General features: G+C 39.8%; 1 protein-coding gene across 3 annotated transcripts in view; it reads right to left on the reverse strand.

Moving 5' to 3' along the window:
• Positions 1 to 670: 670 nt before the first annotated feature.
• Positions 671 to 13036, reverse strand: part of cpeb4b (cytoplasmic polyadenylation element binding protein 4b) — a 30084-nt gene continuing 17718 nt past the window's right edge. For 2 of the 3 annotated variants that reach the window (XM_086225686.1, XM_086225685.1), the window contains 6 exons: positions 8314 to 8484; positions 8124 to 8213; positions 7544 to 7662; positions 7342 to 7456; positions 6223 to 6404; positions 671 to 4676 (listed from right to left, as the gene is read on the reverse strand). In XM_086225686.1, the coding sequence (XP_086081812.1) occupies positions 4449 to 4676; positions 6223 to 6404; positions 7342 to 7456; positions 7544 to 7662; positions 8124 to 8213; positions 8314 to 8484 (905 nt within the window). In that variant the 3' untranslated portion in view covers positions 671 to 4448. Of the gene's footprint in view, positions 4677 to 6222; positions 6405 to 7341; positions 7457 to 7543; positions 7663 to 8123; positions 8214 to 8313; positions 8485 to 10008; positions 10033 to 13036 lie in introns of all 3 variants that reach the window. The other variant, XM_086225684.1, reaches the window with a different exon arrangement.

The raw sequence follows: 13036 nt of genomic DNA on the forward strand, positions 1-13036 counted from the left end.
TTTCATTCAACATTTCACATTACAAATATTTAAAAATTATGCATACTGTTATAAATAGTTGGCCGCAAACAATTAAATAACATTAGATTTTTCTTTTTCGTTTCACTAGCACTTCTACAGACCAACTCCTAGAAATATGGACATATCCGTATTACATAACTTAATTAGAAAGGAAAATACAAAAATAGGAACTTATAAAGTGAAATGACAATAAAAATTAAGGTGATATCTTAAGTAAAAAATGCTATTAATAAATACAACAACCTTCCCATACACAGTTAAAAACTATTGAAATCTTGCCATTAAGTAACATCATTAACAGACAAATATTTAAATATTTATTTTCCTTCAGAAAATGTGAACCATATATTGTGGAGCACAATATAGCAATTAGTAAAAACTAGACACTTTAACATATTAAAAGCTTCACCTCAAAAATATAACAAAAATCTGATCAAAATTATAAAAATCAATTATACATTCCAATTAAAAATATACCAATAAACAGCTAAATACATTGTTGACCTAATAATTACAATGCAATCAATCACAGTAGCTTAAAATAAACAAAATAAGCAAATGAGCACAAAACCTTTAATGTTTTAAAAATAACTTCAATTATTTATATTAGTACAAATAGTTTGATTTCTTTTCTTTTTTACAAACACCAGCATGAAAAGGATTACAATAACAGTAGAAAATGACTGTGAAAAACATATTAACATCTTCTTTAATTAAATGTCTGCAATTAAAAATGGCATTAAAGAATTACATTGCAAAGAGTCTTTATCTGGAAAAAGGTTCAAAAGAAGTATTGCACATAACAACTTGAAGTTAACTTGCAACATTTACCACATTCAAGTCTTTAAGCTCCCCTTCCTCCAGATAGGTCTATATAAGATCACCTCGACAGACAGCGGGGATGAGTTCTCAAGTCTTTTTTAACAGTGTTCTATACGGATGCTCTAAGTCCTGCACTGCCAAATCCGTTAAAGATTATAGATTCTGTCTGGTTTCTTTATGTCTCATGTGCATCCTGCTGAGGTCTGCGAATGGGGAAGCGAGGAGATCGACACATGGGGAGGGAAGAGGGGTGAGGTGAGGTGAGTGGGTTTGGGGTGTCCTTAACAACTTAATAGTTGAGAAACATTTGGTGCACACCACAACGATTAATTTTAATAGCTAATTTATGTACTTGTCTTTTTTTTTTTTGTCATGCATGCTAAGGATTACAATAGGTGCTAGTTGGCAAGTTCAAGAATATATATATACTTTTTTTTTTTCAAATATTAAAATATCTAAACACCAAACATCCATTCTTGTGATACGAGATTCAGCATTAAGCGTGAACCAAATTTTGCATTCTCCTCATAATAAGTTATACTCCATCTATGGAGAGGAAACCAAGACAGAAGTTACCATTTTCCAACTAGTATAGCCATGTTTAGAGACATTAACATCGATTTCAAATTACAACTTTTTCTCGCCATGCTATTTTTGACCAGATTGACTGGAAACATCTAGTGTACGAAAAGCTAAGACCAAGAGAGCGATACACTTTGGTCTTTCCTCTGCAGATCTGAAGTCGCATTCAACACAAGTGCGCACTTAGTTGTAAAGATTCCTCAGCACTGAAATGTATAAAAAGCATAATTGAAAATAATATATATTGAAATCACTCAACTTTTTTTTTCTTAAAATGAACATTTCCATATATGCAGATCTCTCAGTAACAAAAGTACAAAAGCTACCTTTCACAATGTGAAAAATTGAGGTATTGCAAAAAGGAGTTTCCCCATTTGTGAAAAATGTGCCTAAAATGACTGTTGGAAAAAGAAAAAATATTTAGAAAAGTAGTGCATAATAAATGTTTATATGTGCATGACAAAATAATTTAGCTAGAAAACACTGTACCAAAAATCAGCAGGCCATGTATAAAATAATCTTTTTTTTCTCATCTCATTTAACAGCAAATTCTTCACAAAGTGTTTTAACTTCTAAAATGCTCACCCACCACACCCATAAAACTAATGTCCAGGGTGCAAAACTGGTGCAACGACACCACGCCGATATGAGGATACGTTTTTCACTAGTGAGTATAATCAAGTTTCTGCACTAACTCCCTGACATATTTAAATGCTCGGCTAGTAGGATACCACTGAGTGACTTAAAACGTCAAATAAATGTGAGGATCGGTTTTACTTTCGCTGTGTGTGAATGTGCACTTTGTTTTGTTTTTCCAAACATGCGGACCTATTTGAGATTTTTTTGTTTTTTTGAAAAGAACTGGTGCCTATGAGTGTACACCTCCACTTTGAGCTATGGAGAGTGTGAGTGACGCCGTGTGTGTGTGTGTGTGTGTGTGTGTGTGTGTGTGTGTGTGTGTGTGTGTGTGTGTGTGTGTGTCTGTAAGCCCTGTTGTTTCTCCATTGGTCTTCTAATGGGTTTTGACTCCACTGTCTAATATGTATGTATATAATTATACTGTATGTACACATACATATATGTATAAATACATATTATGTTCAAGGCCAATCTTTGGTTTGCTGGAGTCCGTCAGGGCTTGACAGTTTAACTGGGTAGGAGTGACATTAAAAAAGAAGAGAGAAGATTATCCTTGAAGAAATGAGAACAAAAATAAAAACCTAAACAGGAAATGAGCTGCAGTATGACCCACTACTGCACAGCCATCTTTGGTTCCCAACAAAGCCAACCTACTGGACCTGCAGTTCAGCCATCAAGAGTAAACTGGGTCACGAGTGTGCAGTAGTAGAGCACGCTGCAGAGACTATCTTCATTTATGCTTCAAAAACACTGGATGCTGAGTTGGATTAGCTTGGCAGGAGAAAAGATCGAGGGTTCGCCGAAAGGGCAGATCCCTCCATGACTCAAATGTGTGCTGACTATTTGGAAATCAGATGAACTTTCATTGCTTTTTCCATTAAAGTAGCTGACTCTTGGATGCAAAGTAGAACCTATTCATTAAAGACTTGGGAGAATTGCACAAATGCGTTTAAAAAAAACTAACAAAAGACAGGCATTTCCCATTTGGTGGTAGCCCCGTTAAAAACTGCAATAAAAGTGGCTACTTCAGCAGCCTTTCCTCGTGGAGTCACCTTCACCTCAGTCCTGAAAGGTCTGAGTTCAAGTCCCGCTGTGTGCAGGCACACCAGTGGGTTCTTGACCTAGCCAGCCTGCCCTCGATCCGCTGCTAGCTTAGCAACAGAGGCTGCAGGCAGACATGAGGAGGGGGAGGGATGTTGGGCTTCTCTCTTTCTAACAGTACGTCTGTCTCTCCTGTAGCCTCCCTATGCAATACATTCCCATAATACACTCTATACTGTACGATGCTCCCGTCTGCCCCCAGCACAACGATAGGTTTGATTACAAAAATAAGGAGGAGATGAAGCAAGTCAGTACAAAACTGTGCCAGTAACATCACACACTGCCTGTTGCATCACTTCCCTTTGATTGTAGTTCTAAGGAAAGAACACCAGCAGGCGTTCATATCGTCTTTCTTGCTCTTTCTTTCTTTCTTTTTTTTTTTTTTAACTGTATTCGGCACATTAGCAGCTGAGTTTGAGGTATTAGTTTTGCATGTCAAAATGGAGATCAAAACCCAAATATGTTTTGCTAACATTTTGTTGTGATTTTAGATTAACATCAAAATATTTGTGTGGTCTTGAAAATCATAAAGAGAGAGGGGGGTGGGGGTTGATCTGGGAGGGAAAAGAATCGTTCAACAATGGGCCCTCTCTGCAGTTAATTAAGTTTCAGCTTTGGTTAACAACTAAGGGTCTCGTATACTGTTATCAGCACTCTTTTAAGCTTGAAATAAGTGCACTCTTCTTTAGCAACACCTTTTTCAATTCACATTTGCTCTGGAGCCTCTTGTATCAATAGAGAACCAAATCCTTCTTCTCAGAAATAAATAGCCAATGATATAATAGAATTTTCTCTGGAGACTCACATATATTAAGCAATAGCTCTGCTACGAAATAAGTCAATCAAATGTCAAATGCAGACTATTCGTTTAGGGGCTTCTTGTATCAAAATTAAAACCACATACATTAAGAAAAGCATGCCAATTGAATAGCAGAGTACCATAGCACACCTCAAACTTTCCTATATATGCATTTTCTTTTTTTTTTTTGAACTAATAAAAATATTTTAAAAATCAAAACACATAAATAAAATTATGTTACACATCTTTTTTTTTTTCCTTGCTGGACATCCTTGGATATAATTCCAGATTTTCTTTTCTATCTTCAAAATATAGATATATATTAACTTAAAAAAAAAAGAAAAAAAAAGACAAAAACGGTTTGTTGAAATTAGAGCAAAAAGGAACCAGCAACAGAAAAGTGCATTTATTTGTAAAATGATTTGCGACTCCTGCACTACCTGCCTTCCTGCTCCCCTGTTGCCTCTCCCTCTCTGTCGGCCACTCAGTTCCAGCGGAAGGAGATATGACGGGGGCGATCGCCTCCCTCCTTCACCAGGGGTTTGTGAAACTCTCGTCCTGCACGTGAGTGGATGGCCGCCCAGCAGTACTCGCAGTAGTACTGCAGACAGGTGACGTTAGCGCAGAAGAACGGCGCAAACTTCCCACCGCAGCGAGTTCCCTGGCACTCATCGCATAGCTGGTCGTCCAACACGTATGGCTTCACTTCCACCTACGGTGAGAGGTGGGAATTCCAATGTTACAACTTTGTACGATTCTCGCTTCTGTATAACTATAATTCAGTTTTGCTACATACAACACTGGAAAGCACAATTTACAGTTCCGCAACACAGAAATTCACATCCTTAGGTGCCCTCCTTACTGCTGTAAGGCATTCGTTCCACTGGGAGATATTCACACACCCAGCTGAGTGAGATGCAGGTGTGCTGGAGAGTTGGAAAATACAATTTGAGTCATAATAAAAGTAGCTTCCACACACTGCTTGTGCTCAGTATCACAATGTATTAATCACGACCCCCCCGGACCTTCATTAGGAGTCTTGGAACACTCCTGCTAGGAGAAGAATAGAGTGCAGGAGCTACATTTTTTAAGCTCCATGGCACAAAATTACAAAAGTATACTCCAACAGATTTTGGTTTTATTCTGTGCAACACCAGTCATTGTAATTGAATTGTGAAATTTGTGTAACTTCTCCCACTGCTTAGCATTGAGGGATTGTGCTATTAGCACATGGATGTCATTAAAAACTCGCCGTGTTCAAATTCTAAACACCAATTATGCTAATGAGCCTGCGTATTATTAATCTAGTATTTTGCATTAGGCTGTCGCCTCTTCAATAATTCCTGTTAGAAATGTGTTCAAGTTGTCTTTCAGTTGTGCAAATAATATAAGTGTCAATTACGGGCCACCGATGCTGCGTCGCAATTCCATAGCGGCAGAGAGCAGGTGGTGAATCATTGATTACGTTTGTACACGTCAAACAAATGTATATTCTGTGATTGTAAAATGATGGCAAACAATAAACAGCAGCAGAACATATCAGAGTAGTAAACTATATATTAACGTCTGTACTGTGTTCATCTGTTTTCACTGTGCATGTCTGCTCACTGTCACTGTTGTGACTTGGTGGGTTACTTGTTTGTGACCTCCTGTGGTGTTCGGAAAAACCTGTAGTTCGACTTTGACGGGTCAAAACGTCTGAACAGCTTTTAGTGTTACTGCAGCAGCGTCATCAAATCATCTGGCAACATCAAAACGCTTTCTGTAACTGATTGCCAAAATTCTGTGTGTACATCCAAGCTAACGTGCACTTTATAAATAAGGATAAACAGTTAATATAGTAAATAAGGAGGAAGCGACATACTTATGCTGATCTAAATTGAACAGTCTTTATGAAGAGTGCACTATGTTGTTACTATGTGGCAGACATTTTGGTCCTAGAGTCAGGACAAGTATTACTCATTTCTATATTCATTCATTCATCAACCATTTTCTCAATTTTCCTAAAAAAAATGGCGTTAACAGTTTTTCTAAAACAGAATGGAATGAGGAATAAAAGTCTGTAAATGCACTTCCTTTTTCTTCTACCATTTCTTCTCTCCTAAAATAAAACCTGTAAGACCTCCTCTCTTTTGTGCAACTCAAAGAAGCGGGGATTTGAAGGTTTGACAGTTTGAGAGATGGGGGGGAAAAGGAAGTAAGGTGAAGACGAAGAGAGAAGAAGACCAAAAAGTCAGAGTTATTTTCCTTCCACTGACCCGTTTATCAATTTCTCCATGTTGCAGCTGTACAAAGCGAGCACTGATAGCAGCAATGTAGCTCTGCTGATTAGAAAAGGCGACCCGCCCCGCTCCTTTGGGGTACTTCAGCTCAGGATCGGTGTCAATGCCAGCGTAGCAGACCCCACCGTACAGGCGGTCCATGATCATGGCCAGTTCCACTGTACACAAAAAAACAAAACAAAAATACCTCAACAAAATATCTAGAAAAAACACTCAGGAGCATAATCCATGAACACAATAACTAAGTAGCAAATACAGCAATTACGTGCCGACTCACGCAGCTTAATACATAAACCCGTGCACATCTCGCCTGTGTATACAAACACACACCAAGTTAATGAGGGCTGTTGATCTGAGAGCTTAAGCCATCAACACAGATGGATTAAAGGTCAACAGAGTTTGATGGAGCAAATATCAGAGCTGGCCCCTATAAACAGCGGCCATAAAAAAAACAACACTTTTTATTGAAACAGAAATTAATAAATATGCAAATAGGGGGTCGATAACCCAGCGTACTTACTATGCAGTGCTGTGTGTTGGAACATCCAAAAATGTCAAAATGTAAATTTAGACAGGTCATAAAACATTTAATGCACTACAGGGCATGATGAGCCTGGTCATTAGCACTCTGCAGAAAATACTGACACACAGGACACACAACACTGCTATTAGGAGGAAAATAATGTATCCTGGAATTGAATATTCTACACAGCTGATAGGACCAGTGCAGGTCAAAGCTATTTAAGCAGCACAGCAACCCTCCGCAGGCCTGATGGTAATTATGAACACAGGTTGATCACATTGCAGCATCTTACCAAAGGACACATTTCGCTTACAGCAGCCATTCGAAAGAAAATGGCTAAACACAAGAAAAGGTATAGAACACACTCATCGTATTGAAAAGAGGGTCAAAGCAAAGGTAGAATACCAGGCTCTGGGGTTTATTTTGTGTTTATGCTTTTCCATAAATGTATGAGAACAGGAAATACAGGTTAGAGAAAATGCATGTGAGATACAACTCGTATGTGTTCATTATCAACACTCATTCCCCTGATGGTGAAAATGTAAAAAGAACACCCTAAACATATCAGATACCTGCGCGGAGTGGGCGGGGGACACCTCCTACAAAGATGGTTTTCCTCGGGTCCAGAGGTTGAGATCCATCCATCACAAAATCACTGTCGTTCAGGTTCCACGGGCGGATCTGGACCTGTCGACACAAATTCAACAGTTATTCAACACATGGAACAATTTGCAGAAGCCGCACGAGCAGATTTTTACTTGTATTCCCACTGACCGGCTTGTCTTTGATGGTGGGGCTGGACACGCAGAGGTATAGCTTGCCGTCCTCCTCAATGCAGGCGTCGATCAAAGCCTGCACGGAGCTCTCATCCTGGAACAGCAGGAAGGCGTATCCTAAACGAAGTACAGCGGGGTTATTCATTCTGCTGGCGATGATGAATATTGACAAAGAATCATCGTGGAACTGCTGCGACTGTATGAGTGATCACAAACTTTCTGCATTCACAGCCAGATTAGAAGCTTTTATATGTGCTGACAAGGAAAGAGACAAAGAGCCCAGACGTGGTTACAAAAAGCTTCAGATGATATCCTGAAAACAAAACAAGACTCCACAGATTGATCGTGTTGGTGAACGGATACAAGGTCTGTTGTAGCAATGAAAATGAAAATCAGTTGCGAGAAACAAATCTGCCTTTTTCTTCATGCTGAAGAACATCAGTTTAAAACCCGAGATGGAGAAGTAATGACGGATTAGTTGGGGAAGAGGTTCAGATAAATGGAGGCATCCAAAACAAAACCCCAAAATTATGAGATAATATGACACAATATGAAGAGGAGAGGCTAACAAAACTTACCTTTGGGGGGGAAATAAGATTTGCTCTCAGCTTTATGAGGCCAATCCACAAAAAGGTGTCCAAAACGCCGGAAACTGGCTGTTATCTCATCTGAAATCAGACAAAATACAAAATGACTTGCAGCCACAAGATTATGAAAGGAAATGCTGAACATTTGCTGTGTACCATGCTTCACACGTAATTGTCGTACCTTCATCTATATCCGGAGGCAGTCCTCCCACAAAGACCTTACGTGAGTAGCGTTCAACGCGCTCTCCATTCTGGTGAGGAAAGCAATGTGGCGATCCCAGACCTGCAAGACCCTGGTCGCCGCGCTCATCATCAGGGAACCCATCCTCCATTGGGAAAAGAGAGGAGTGGCCTAAGAGAGGAAAGAAGGGGAGCAGGAGAGGTTTATTCCCTGGGGAGTTCAGTAGAGGTTGCTTATGCTGTTGTAACAACACGAGCACTAATTTTACTTCAGAGCAAGTATCGTGCATTTTTCACAGTGCTGAGTCATCCGACTGTGGCTGAGTAGAAAAAGGTAGAAGGAAGCATTCCTTGATCTGACATTTAGGCATGTGAGGAGCATGTAACACAGTGACACATTAGATCATATATCATCTATTCCCTTGAGCAATGTGGGACTTTGATACCATCTGGCAAAAAATGAAATATTGCTGGTTTTTCTCGTTCAAAAGATTATCAAGAAAAATCTGCTGTCTGAAGGAGAAAAATAAATGGCAGTTAAAACGGAATATACAGCGCGGGTTAGTAAGGGACGGAAACATAATCAAACTTCAAGTTTTACTACAAATCAGTCCATAGTTCTTCTTATAGTTAAAAGAAACAACACGGACACGTCAAGAAGTGAGTTAATTCAAGTCATGCAGCATGACATCACAGTCACACATGAAAGAACTGGACTGAACAAAACAAAAATGTACAGCATCATGCGTTATTAGCTCAGTCAAGAGGTTGCATTTCTGGAATATCAGCAGGACCAGGCAAAAATTACCAGGCCGATTTTCACGAAATGTGGTGGAAGAACCCATTACATTTTGAGGCAAATCTGAAAAACTGCATTTGGTTTTTACATTAGCGTTGGAGGAGCTCTGCACCCTCCAAGGTTGCCTTCAATCTATATTTCTTGATCTTTAATTAGTTGTCATGACTCACACACAGGCAAGCAAGCCTGGAGGAATGAACAAGCATGCAACTTCAAACACACACTGGCTCTGTCAGTGAGTGAGTCTGAGTCGTATCACAGAGGACGGTGCATAAGTGTACAAGTGTGTGAGTGTGTGTAGAGGTTAAGCCCTCCCTGGCCTATTCCTGCTCCCATACAACCTGCCTGAGCTGCTTTATAAAGATTTATGCAAGGGAGTTAGCCTCAGCTTACTGTGTGTGTGTGTGTGTGTGTGTGTGTGTGTGTGTGTGTGTGTGTGTGTGTGTGTGTGTGCGTGTGTGCGTGTGTGCGTGTGTGTGTGTGGCCATGTGCCTGTACATGTGTCTATAAATCACACAGCATACTTTGTGCGTCTCTTTGCCTCATTAACTTTCAGCTAAACGTGACACCAACAACCTACGATGTCAGACTTTATAAAAAAGTGTGTGTAAATGAGAGAACATAGTCACAGACTAAACTTTACAAGCTTATAACAAGTCCCCACACAATCATGCAGACAAACAATTCACTTTACTGCAAAGACACAAATTGAAGGGAAAATCACAACTGATGTGAGCATTGAAATAAATCGATTTTACAACAAAGAAACAGCCAAGAGCGAATTAGCTTAAACACCACAGCTGAACATCACAAAACAAATTACAATATTTGGATAGCAGTTGAATGTATGCTGACAGAATACACATTATATCCATGATTATTATTTATTATTATTACCTCGTCTCCTGCTATAATTCCTGGCTGCATGTGAAATAAGGACAAATCAAAGAAGACGGTGATTATAAAAGATGCATAATACACTGGTCAATATAGTGTCAGGTGGTACGTGACAATGGAAGGATGCTCTGTAGCCTGCAGGCCTTCCCATCCTCTAGTTCATCGATCAGCAATGGATCAGCTATAATCAGCCCATGGCACTGCCACCTTGTTATGTCACTGACTACAGAAAGTAGCGTTTTAATTTGATCTCACTTTAAGCACATTTCATGTCAGACACTTGCAACATGGCTTTACATGCAGCATTTCAAAATAAAGCTGCAAATTGCTTCAAAATCAAAGGAGATAACAGACACAATCCAAAGGTCCAAGGAGGATCAGTAGAACAGAGGGCTCCACACATCAGCAACACTTCTAATGTTATTATTACATTTCATTTCGCAGTAAAAACAAAAGTAAATTCAAGCTGTGGATGACATTAGCCAGGAAATCTAAAATATAAAAAGGCATGTGAGTCAGAAATTAAACGTGACAATGAAAATCTGATAATCATAAAAGACGTGAGGTAAACTGCTTCAATCATCAGGAAAGATTCTCAAGGACAGACAGAAAAGAGGCATCTGTGTTTTTCTCCCACAAACACACTGGAAAGTCTTGATGGTTGCAAATAACTTAATTTATAATAATAATTTATATAATAACTTGCAAATAACAGAAGAATCTTTTATTCACTTTTCTGATTTCTATGTTTCACTGTATTAAGAAAGACAGATCAATTAAGTATTTGAGAGCTAATTCATGTTTGCATTATCTTGCCAGATAATTACTTCCATGAGCTGCATAGAAACGGTCCAGTAAGTGAATCTTCAGTAGCATCCCAAGTAAATACAGCAGACCATGCGGATTTAGCGAGAAGCTCATTTTTCTTAGCGGAACAAAAAGGTGCTGTCCTTGTGTTCAGTCCTTTTGAATGTCTCAAGGATCCACTGTGACTGTAGCAGACAAGGGAGGATGACGACATTGCATCACCTTGACCGATGTGGACCCCCACTGACACAGAAACCATGTACTGACCTTTAGTCAGGGGGTGGGGTACTATTTGGCGCAGTCGCAAACACAAGGTCAGTCAGCACTGACATACTGAACATCCATGTTAAAATTGAACGATAGCAGGAATGGACAAGAGCTGAAATGCCTCCACTACATCAGCATGGCTTTGGTAAATTCATACACAGCCAGGAATGACAGGATACGCTCAGGTTGCCTCGACTATACTCACGTAAACACGACAGCAGCCGATGAAGGAAGCCAGTGGTGGCACCAAAGGCAGAGAGGGCAACTGCCACACTTACATGTCCATGTCCACAGGTTTTCTGCTTATGTAGTCACTTAGCCACGTAGCCACTGTGAGCTTGTTGTGTGACCATAGCAACCGCAGTATACACATTGAGGGAAAATGTAGCGTTAACCAGTCACTTTTTGAAAGCACTGGCTTTTAAAACTATTCCATCCAGGAGACCGAATATTCTAAATGTACATTTTTTTATGCACTTATCTCACTAGAAACACAGAGAGCTGAAATGAAATGACTTCAAATATAGACACTGAGGAGATTGAAGCAGTGAACCATCTAAAACTCTATGAACACAGACTGCATGAACAAGTGGCCAGAATACACAAGCAATAATCCCCAACTCCCCAGCTCAGTGGACTCCAACCCAGATGGACATTAACTCTGGGGAAGGTCACAGAGAGCTAGAGAGAGTGAGAAAGTGAGAGAGAGAGAGAGAGAGAGAGAGAGAGAGAGAGAGAGAGAAGAAAACAGATTGAAACAGCTATAAAAAGATTGTATGTGTGTGAGAGGGGGAAAAAAAAGACTGGATAAGATAGAGAAACAAGCTGATAAAAAAGCAACGTGGGGGTGAGAGAAAATGAGAGTGAGCAAGAGAGATGTGTGCAACCTCTGAATCCTGCCTATCCGCTGGCACCATCTGTCTCAGGGCTCGCTGACAGGTCCTGCCCATGTGATCTACCCATGTGACACACTGATCTTGTGACGAAAATACTGCCATCGCCTGTTTTACATCCTAACCCGAGACTGCAGAGCAAAAGCTACAACAACACAATTACGCGATGGTAAAGGGAGAGTGTGGACAGGCAAAGAGAGAGGGAGCAGATTATTAAAGTGCTGCATGTCAAAAGAATTTGCTGGATTTTTTTTTTTTTCTTCACTGACTGGAGAGAGGCATTGCTATTTATATACAGTTCAAAGGAATTCTTGTCTTCAGAGCAGCAGGACCATATGAGGAAACACTAGCAAGGGTCAAATTAGCAGCTCTGAGAAATTAAAAGCACCGTCTTCATCATCCTTAAGACATTCAATCAAAGCAAGAAGCACAAAGGAGCCTACATGTTGAATCAAGGCCACTGAGATCAGAGGCATCAGCAGTCTCGGACACATACCACAAAATTGTCATGTCTGAGTTTCACCCACTTTTTCTCCTTATTTTGTCTGCGTCTCTACTGTATTTATCAAATGGAGGAAACTCTCATTAAAAACATCTAAATTTGAAATCTGAAACATAAAACCCTGTATGTAACTCAGAGAAAGAGACATTAATTACAGGGCAACCATGTTTTGGCGCAAGGAGCTAAACTGACACACATCGAGTCCCATTTTAAGCCATTTTCTTGTTTAATCCATCACCTACCCTCACGCTCATTTCCTGGTGTCAAAACACACTACTCCCCCTTCTCTTTCATTCCCTTCTTCATCCATCTATGTATTTTGAGAAAGGAAGCAGCACCAACAGTCAAATGAAAGGGAGGAGCCTGACAGAGATGACAAACTAGGTGAAAGGTCATTGTGTTGGTGAAAACTGCTTTTCCTGGAAAGAACAATTAAGTTTGGCATTTTATTATGCATTTTGAATATGAACAAAGCAGAGGAGCACAGAGATGATGAAGTATTTGGATGATTCACTTACAGTAGGCTACAAAGTACCCAGTGAGCTTCAAAGGTTACCTC

This window comes from Aulostomus chinensis, chromosome 15 (assembly GCF_037954235.1).
Source record: "Aulostomus chinensis isolate RoL2024-O1b breed Wild chromosome 15, RoL_Achi_v1.0, whole genome shotgun sequence".
Lineage (NCBI taxonomy): Eukaryota > Metazoa > Chordata > Actinopteri > Syngnathiformes > Aulostomidae > Aulostomus > Aulostomus chinensis.